The 8,949-nt window shown below is 49.4% G+C and overlaps 2 protein-coding genes across 2 annotated transcripts in view; one reads left to right on the top strand and one right to left on the bottom strand.

Moving 5' to 3' along the window:
• Window positions 1-8,670, bottom strand: part of SLC38A6 (solute carrier family 38 member 6) — a 99,035-nt gene extending 90,365 nt beyond the window's left edge. Inside the window, exons 1-3 of the mRNA XM_015422018.1 lie at window positions 8,475-8,670; window positions 6,376-6,506; window positions 1,568-1,641 (exon numbers count right to left, since the gene is read on the bottom strand). Coding sequence (XP_015277504.1) covers window positions 1,568-1,641; window positions 6,376-6,506; window positions 8,475-8,627 — 358 coding nt within the window. The 5' untranslated portion in view covers window positions 8,628-8,670. The remainder of the gene's footprint in view (window positions 1-1,567; window positions 1,642-6,375; window positions 6,507-8,474) is intronic.
• Window positions 8,671-8,766: 96 nt separating this feature from the next.
• The window catches only part of TRMT5 (tRNA methyltransferase 5), a 16,078-nt gene continuing 15,895 nt past the window's right edge, over window positions 8,767-8,949 (top strand). Inside the window, exon 1 of the mRNA XM_015422019.1 lies at window positions 8,767-8,862. Coding sequence (XP_015277505.1) covers window positions 8,858-8,862 — 5 coding nt within the window. The 5' untranslated portion in view covers window positions 8,767-8,857. The remainder of the gene's footprint in view (window positions 8,863-8,949) is intronic.

Raw genomic sequence — 8,949 nt, 5'->3', positions numbered from 1 at the left:
TAACTTGTGAAAGCCACTGCCACAAGATGTGGGTGGGAAGTTTGGGGGGGGGGGAACCTGTAGAGATGAAATATATTGTGAATTTAATCAAGCTTGCGTTCAGGGACACTGAACCTCTTAATATGAAATGCTGTTGAGAGAATGGGGGAGGGCAAACAGGTCTTTGAGCTTCCGGAGGCCTCTGGAAGGCTGTAGTTGGGAACAGAATGCTAGCTGCTAGCTAAGACCCTTGAATCTGGTCCAGCGAGGCCATACATATCGATGCTCTCTAGTGCATGCCTAAAATTAAAAACAACAACATACAAACCTGACTTACCCAAACTTTCCAAGGAGATGCAAGGCCATTGTTCACATTAGTGTTTGTCATGTTTTATTTTGTCATGATTTAATTTTATGGATACTTTGGACATATAGAGAGGATGAACGAAAGGAGACGAAACAAGTATACAAGACGAGTATGAATGGAAGAGTTGGAAGGGGTCGACCTCAGCGAACGTACCTCAATCAGACTGAGGACATTTTTAGCAAAGGCCAGTTTAGGAGTACCCTAATTAAGTTAATAACAATGTACCTACCTATATAGTTTAAGTTTAAAAAATTTGGCTCTCAAAATAAATTTCGATCGTTGTACTGTTGATATTTGGCTCTCTTGACTAATGAGTTTGCCCACCACTGAAAAGACTTCAAGCAAGGGACATCCCTCAGTGTGCCAGTCTACCAAGAAATGCCACAAATCTCTACGGAGGAGCTTGAAGCTCCGTAACTTCCTTCTGTAAAATTGCTGTTCCCGAACCCCTGCTCCTGCAGAGTGCAGGGGGGGGGTTGGACTAGATGACCTGCAAGGTCCCTTCCATCTCTAACATTCTACGATTCTATATGATTCAGTCTGTTCCACTGCTCAACCACTCTTAGAGTGGTTATATCTTTCTTTTGTATGTAATGTCCTGGCTGTGCCCACGAGTGGTCATGGTGCAGCTGTGATACCCTCAGTGGCAGAACGTGCCATCAAGTCACAGCTGACCTGTGGAAACCCCGTAGGGAAAAGGGGTTGAGCTCATTTATTACAAGGGCTGGATCTGACATAAATACTATTTCAATACAGAGCATCCCTTGTCCCAGACTGAGAGCTAATAGCCACTGATGGACCTCTGCTCCATATGCTTATCCAATTTCCCCTTGAAGCCATCTCCTGTGGCAGTGAATTCCATGTGTGAGCTACTTTTTGGGTGAAGAAGTACTTCCTTTTATCCGTTCTAACCCGACTGCCCAGCAATTTCACTGAGTGCCCACGAGTTCTTGTATTGTGTTCAAATCGGGGGTGACTTTGGGTTACCCTCCCACTTCTTGGAAGCCGACACTGAGGCCCAACAGGCCCGGCCTATGCTTTGGATACATTAGCATTCAGCCTTAGGAGGTTCCAAAACACACACCTCCACGAGCATGCAGTTCACGAACCCACCCTGCACCACTCACAGAAACTGCACGGGCTTGGGGACGTGCTTTGCAAAGCTGGAATGCCTTTGTAACTTTGTACAGGAACCTTTAACTGCGCGGGTTGTCCACTTACCAGTGTGAATGCACAGAGTGAGCAGAAGGAAGACAGAGTAAGCTGCGAGAACGGCGACCAGCAGCAGCAGCACGCTAGAAGAGAACAAACAAATGGTCAAAGCCGGGCTTAACAGAGTTTGTGTGTGTAAAGTGCCATCAAGTCACAACTGATGAGGTGGTGAGGAGCACAGACTCTAATCTGGGAGAAACGGGTTTGATTCCCCACTCCTCCACATGCAGCTGCCGGTGTGACCTTGGGTCAGTCACAAGTTCTCTCAGGAGGAGGTCCCTCAGAGCTCTCTCAGCCCCACCTACCTCACAGGGTGTCTGTGGCGGGGAGGGGAAGGGAAGGGAAAGCCGCTCTGAGACTCTGAATGGAGGGCGGGGTATAAACCTAATCCCTTCTTCTTCTTCAAGGCAAGTGAGAAGCAGAGGTGGTTTGTCATGGCCTTCCTCTGCAGATTCTTCCTTGGTGGTCTCCCTTCGCAAGTGTGGACTCTGCTAAGCTTCCAAGATCTAAGAAGATTGGGCTACAGCATGCTGCCTTCCCTCCTGCTTAAAACAATATGCATCCTTTTTTTTTTTTAAATGGAGAGCTGAGAGGCTGTATTTTCCCAGAAATAACAATCTAAAAAAATCATCATAAGACAAATTTCCTCGTTTTATGGATCACGTTAGTCATAAATCACTCAGTTGCTGGTTACTCAGTAGTTTCCATGTTCTGCTTTTCATTGACTTTTTCGGTGTGTTAAAATTAGATCGCATCGTAACCATGCGTGGGGGAGGGGAGAGACTATAACGATTCCGTAGCATGAGCCAGATTCAAGGACAGTTTAGGTCAGCCGTTTAAATAACAGAATCATAGAATGTTAAGAGTTGGAAGGGACCTTGCAGGTCATCTAGTCCAACCCCCTGCACTCTGCAGGAGTTTAATTAGCAACTTATCAGTTTGCCAGCGGTGGGTAGCAGTAGCCCCTCAGCCCCCCAGCCATGAACAGAGAAGGACAAAATGCAATCAACGCTCTGGTTTGGTGGCCTCTATGTAGCCCAAGGACCTGCTTCCAGCTTTCAGGAGCAACCAGCAGCAATGTGAATTTGCACAATTTTGTCATACAGAGACGTGACGAAACAAGGAAAAACAAGAATTCTGTCGCTGGGAATAACAAAAACGCTCTTTGGAACATGACAAAAATGAAGCTGTGCTATAGCAAGCCGAACTGCCGGTACAAACCGTTGCCCCAGAAGGCCGGATCAGAACCAACGGTGAGTTGAAATTAAAGCAGAAGAGTTTTCTGTTAAACGTTAGGAGGAACTTCCTGACGGTTGGAGCGGTTCCTCGGTGGAACAGGCTTCCTCGGGAGAAGGTGGGCTCTCCTTCACTGGAGGTTTCTAAACAAAGGCTGTGGCCATCTGACAGCAATGCTGATTCTGTGAATTTGGGCAGTTCAGGAGACGGAGGGCAGGAAGGGTTGCATCAGTGCTTAGTTCCCGTGGCCCTTTCATACACGCCCAGGAAAATGCCGATTGCCACTTTGGGGTCCAGAAGCAATTTTTCTCCAGGCCAATTTGGCTGGAGATTCTGGAGGGGTTTTTTTTGTCATCTTCTGGGAATGGGTCACCGGGGTGTGTGTGAGGGGATGTATTTGTGAATTTCCTGCATTGTGCAGGGGGTTGGACGAGATGACCCTGGAGGTCCCTTCCAATTCTATGATTCATTTAGCCCAGTGTGGCCTGCGCTGGCTGGCGGTGGCTCTCTTGGGTCTCAGGCAGAACACAGATCTTTGCTAACACCTCTGATCTGATTCAGGAAGGTTGCTGTGTTGGTCTGAAGCAGTAGAACGAAGGTATGAGCTCTTGTGTGCACGCATCTGAAGAAGGTATCTGAAGAAGTGTACGTGCACACAAAAGCTCACACCTTGACTGAAACCTGGTTGGTCTTAAAGGTGCCACTGGACTCAAACTTTGTTGTACCTCTGATCTGAGACCCTGTAAATCCTAGTGCCAGGAACTGAAAGTGGGACCTTTTGCATACGAAGCATATGCTCTGTCACTGAGACTATTGAGATATATGTCAGCGTGATAGAGGTAGCAAGCAGTTACTATAGATCAGTTTGATCTGTTTGTCAGACCTAGCTGTCATGCTAGTAATCATGTAATTACAGCTAGGTGTTTTCTAGCAGGTGTCGCTCTTTCAGGTCTTGTTAGAGTTAGTGATTACATCACCTTGTTAGAGATTGGCTGGGGTTTAGCATAATAGCTATCAGCTTAGTAAGATGGTGGGGACTTAGTTCTCATAGACTAAGGCACGACATGCTGTTCAATAAGCCTGTAAATATCTCTGTATATTTTCTCCTAGTGCCAGGAACTGAAAGTGGGACCTTTTGCATACGAAGCATATGCTCTGTCACTGAGACATGTTTCTCTGAGCAGCATCTTGTGATTTTAGCAAGGCGTTCTTTATGGTGGTGGTGTGGAAATGAGCAATTTTCCTTAAAGTCAGCAGTGACGTGTATCTAGCTGACTTGCTTTTTCAGTGAGAAAGTGGGCTAATAATCCTATGTAGATGGAGTTTGGCTTGAAGTTAATGTGACTGAGTGTTTTGCACCTGCACAATGCAAGAGGCTGCCTTTCTCCAAGCCTTTTGCAAATCTGACCACTGATAAGAGAGTGCCTTCTTCATAACACCATTTCTATGCTAGGCCCACACAGAGGGTTGTCACCTCCAGGTTGGGAAATACCTGGAGATTTGGGGGTGGAGCCTGAGGAGGGCGGGGTTTGAGGAGGGGAGGGACTTCAATAGGGCATAATGCCACTGAGTCCACCTTCCAAAGAGTCCGTTTTCTCCAGAGGAACTGAAAAGTGCAAGAGTCCAGGAGCACCTTAAAGACTGACAAAATTTGTGGCAGGGCATGTGTTTTCGTGAATCACTGCTCACTTCTTCAGGTATCTGAAGAAGTGAGCAGTGACTCATGGAAGCTCCTCCCCTGCCACAAATTTTGTCAGTCTTCAAGGTGATCCTGGGTGCTTGCTATTTTCTACGGCTACGGACAGACTAACCCGGGCCGGAAAATGGGGGGGGGGGGGGCGTGGCTAATTGCCTCGGAGGAAAATAACGTGTGGCAGCCCGATCAGACGGCTAGACTGCAGCGCGGCAAAGAAGCAGCACGGCGTGTTCAAACCGGCACTCGCGCCGCGTGGCTCCTGTGGCAAACGCCGCTTCCTGTTTGTGCGCATGCTCCGTTGGGTGCTTGTGCGCATCCTGTGGAGACTTGGGGAAAAAAACCCTTCTTTGCGACGGGACAGATGCCACGGAATTCCACCGGAAGCGCAGTCAGACGCCCGCCCTTGCCCCGCAGTTTCCGGAAACTAGTACCTCGTAGGTACTAGTTTCTAACTCCGCACCTTCAGCGGGGAGCCACAGGTTCGCCACGGGAGCACTGCGTTTCCCAGATGTTGAGGTGAGATCACGCCCGGAAAATCCACGGGACTCCCATGCCTCTCCCGCAGCAACTTTGCCATGTGACCGGGGCCCCGGCTACCCATCCTGATCTCTAGACAACAGCTGTAATCCCAGGAGGTCTCCAGGAACCACATGAAGGCTGGCAACTGTATCCCCCCAGAACCCAGAAAGGCGTTTCTGTTGACTGATGCACAAATACACACGTACTTCCCCTTGGAGACTTAAAAAGGTAAAAGTTAAGGTTCCCCTTGCTCGAAAGCCAGTCGAATTTGACTCTAGGGTGCGGTGCTCATCTCTGTTTCCAAGCCGAAGAGCCAGCGCTGTCCGAAGACGTTTCCGTGGTCATGTGGCCGGCATGACTAGACATCGAGTCGCACGGAACACTGTTACCTTCCCAATGAAGCAGTGCCTATTTATCTACTTCCAATTTCTTGCTTTCAAACTGCTAGGTTGGCAGGAGCTGGGGCCAGAGACGGGAGCTCACTCTGTCAAGCGGCACTCGGGTCTCGAACTGCTGAACTGCCTTCCAGCCTGCAGTTCAGCGTCTTAACTACTGAGTCAACACAGCCGTTGGAGACTTACCGGTGCCTAAAACCTGAGGCCTTTCCCTTTGAACTAATTTTTGGTGGTTAGAGTTAGACAGACGAGAGCCAGGGATAGCAAACTGGTATTTTGCAATTTTGGAGCATACTTTCATGCGTTTTGAGAAACATCACACAGTACCTCTGCAGCATTTGGAAAATCCCCATTCTTGAGGCAAGGATTAATCAAATGAAATTGTATACAGCACAATGAACGGGGAGGGGAAGAGGTCCCTGAAAAGCCAGGGTTTCTGGTCATGCACCCAGAAAGCTGAAATTTCTATGCAAGTTTATACACAACAGACTCTTTAAACTGTTATAACGAATGTACAGAAGAGACAGGCTGAGTGTGGGTATGATTTCGTTCCCCCCATTTACACATTCTCATCTAGTGTACGCACCAGGTCTCTCTGAGTACTTAAAACTAAAATTATATAAGTCACTATGCAATACATGGTTAGAAGAAATTGGAACAAGTAGTAGAAAATATTAGTAGTTCGCAACATTCTCAATACTATTCTTTTATCCGTCATAGTTGGGTATTGTAATTTAATGATATTATTATAGTTACACTTTTTAGGTATATCTTAAGCTCCTAAACACAAAGAAGGGGACCATTATAATGTATAGGAATGCCAAGCTTGAAGGTGGATTCTATGGATTTTGTATTTATCATTGTTATTGGTTAAACGTTATTGTTAAATATTGTATGTTTTGTTTAATTTTTGGAAAAATTAATAAAATGTTAAAAAAAAAAAAAAACTAAAATTGATGCTAGCAACGTACCTAAAGCCAATGATCCCTGTCTTCGCCATGGCATATGCTAATCCAAGAATCCCACTTCCCATGATAGCGTTCATGAGATTAAAGACTGAGAAACCAAAGGAAGTGCCAGGTGACGAATGATTCGGCGGCCTCTGCAAAAATTCAAACCAAACAAAGAGTTAAACACGAAGAAGCCTTCCCTTGTGGGAAAACCATCATAACAGAAGAGCCCAAAGGCTGATGAAAAGCCATTTTGCTTCTCACGTGCAGATTCCCAAATACCTTTAAAAGCATGCATCTCCAACGAAAGAAGTGGCTGCTATTAAGGGCAGCCCATTTGGGATATGCACTTAAATTACATTCCCATTATATCTTGAAGAAGAGAGAAGAGGAGATTGGATTTATAACCTGCCCTTCACTACCCAAAGGAGTCTCAGAGCGGCTTACAAACTCCTTTCCCTTCCCCTCCCCCTCCCCACAACAGACACCCTGTGAGGTAGGTGGGGCTGAGAGAGCTCTGACAGAAACTGCTCTTTTCCAAGAACAGCTCTTATCAGAGCTACGGCTTGCCCAAGGCCATCCAGCCAGATGCATGTGGAGGAGTGGGGGAATCAAACCCGGTTCTCCCAGATTAGAGTCCGCACACTTAACCACTACACCAAACTGGCTTTGAAGCGGCTGTGAGAGGAGGAGGGAGTCAGCCTCTGAACCCCAGAGCCAGGAGGCAGCATCAGGGCCCTCCAGAGGAACTGGTTGGCCCCTGTGTGAGACAGGATGCTGGACTACATGGACTATTGAATAAAACTTTGTTGGTTTAAGGAGCACCTTAAAGACTAACAACATTTGTTGCAGGGGGGGAGTTTCCGGCGAGTCACGGCTCACTTCTAGATCAAGATGGGTCACCAGGTAGTAGAAAAGAGCAAGAGTCCAGTCTCACCTGAAAGACTTAACAAAATATGTGGCAGGGGAGGAGCTTTCGTGAGTCGGGGCTCACGTTCATGGGTGGCTGCCTTTGTCTGTAGCAGTAGAAAAGAGCAAGAGTCCAGGAGCACCTTAAAGAATTTACAGAATATACGGCAGGGTAGGTGAGTCACCGCTCACTTCTTCAGAACAGTGACTCATGCAAGGTCATGCCCTGCTGGACTCTTGCTCAGTCCTTACCACCATCAGCACTTTACCTGTATTCCCGATTTGCTAGGTTTATGAGTTCTTACGATGCTGCATCCTGTCGATGCATCGGTGTTTCAATACTTTAACTTTTAATGTGAGCCGCCTCGGCAAGGAGGGCAGGATACAAATCGAATTCAATAAATGCCTCCCCTTTACCCCCACCCACCCCCAGCCGCTGGCCTGCTCCGCAGGGCTGTTGTAAGGCTCGCCACCCTCCCAGCCACAAGAACCCCCGAACGGGAATATTTGATGATGCTGATGCTGCTTCGGAGAGGGCGCTGCAAAGAGGCTTGCCGAGAAGGCGGCGGGGTCCCCGGAGCGCTTTTCTCCCGGCCCCATCCCTCCCTCCACCCCATTCACACACAACCCGACCAGTGTTCCCTCTAAGCTGAGTTAGTGTGAGCCAGCTCACCGTTTTTTAGCCTCCGGCTCACACATTTTTGTCTGAGCTCAGTAAGGATGGCTTTAAAGTAAAGGTAAAGGTTCCCTTGCTCGAAAGCCAGTCGAATCCGACTCTAGGGTTGCGGTGCTCATCTCCGTTTCAAAGCCGAAGAGCCAGCGCTGTCCGAAGACTTTTCCGTAGTCATGTGGCCGGCATGACTAAACACCAAGGCGCACAGAACGCTGTTACCTTCCCACCGAAGTGGTCCCTATTTATCTACTTGCAATGTCTTGCTTTCGAACTGCTAGGTTGGCAGGAGCTGGAACTAGAGACGGGAGCTCACCCTGTCTTGCGGCACACTCGGGTCTCGAACCGCTGAACCTTCCACAGCCTGCAGTTCAGCGTCTTAACCACTTGAGCCACCGCAGCTCTAATTTATGCAGGAGCCAAATGGCTCCCTCACAACTTTAATGCCAAGTAGCTCACAAAGTAGAATTTTTGCTCACAAGACTCCACAGCTTAGAGGGAACATTGCGTGACCCGACCCAGCCCGGACAACATCACGCACCCTGCCGCAGCCGCCGGGGAGCCCGGGCGAGAGGAGCGGGGCTCCCTCCTCCAGCTCCTGAGCCGACAGGTACCAGCCCCGCGCCCAGTTGAGGCTCCCGAACCGCGGGCGAGCCGGAGGAGGAGGAGGATGAGGAGGCGGCGGCGCTTCCATGATGCCGAAGAGCCTCCCGGCCGAAAGAGCCGGCGCGGCCGCAGCTGAGACGCCAGGAAGGGACCGCCTGGAGGGCGGCGCCTCGGCCCTGACGGGGCCGGGCCGGCGAGGCAGCAAGGCCGGCCTCCCTCCGTCCCTCCCTCCGTCACGCGGTTCCGGCTTTCCTCGGCGGCGGCGGCGGCTGATGATGAGGGGGGCGCGCCTTGGAGGCCTGACAGGCTGAGGCCGGCATGAGGTGAGGGGCCGGGGCTCGAGCCACGCGGGGGCGGGGGCGGCGGTTGGTGTCTTTCGTTCTCGCCGCTTCCAACGGCTGAGGGGAGAT

Source organism: Gekko japonicus, unplaced genomic scaffold (assembly GCF_001447785.1).
Source record: "Gekko japonicus isolate JY-2015 unplaced genomic scaffold, Gekko_japonicus_V1.1 scaffold166, whole genome shotgun sequence".
In the NCBI taxonomy this organism is placed as follows: domain Eukaryota; kingdom Metazoa; phylum Chordata; class Lepidosauria; order Squamata; family Gekkonidae; genus Gekko; species Gekko japonicus.
Note: the sequence above shows the minus strand (reverse complement) of the source record. Positions and strands in the feature narration are given on the sequence as shown.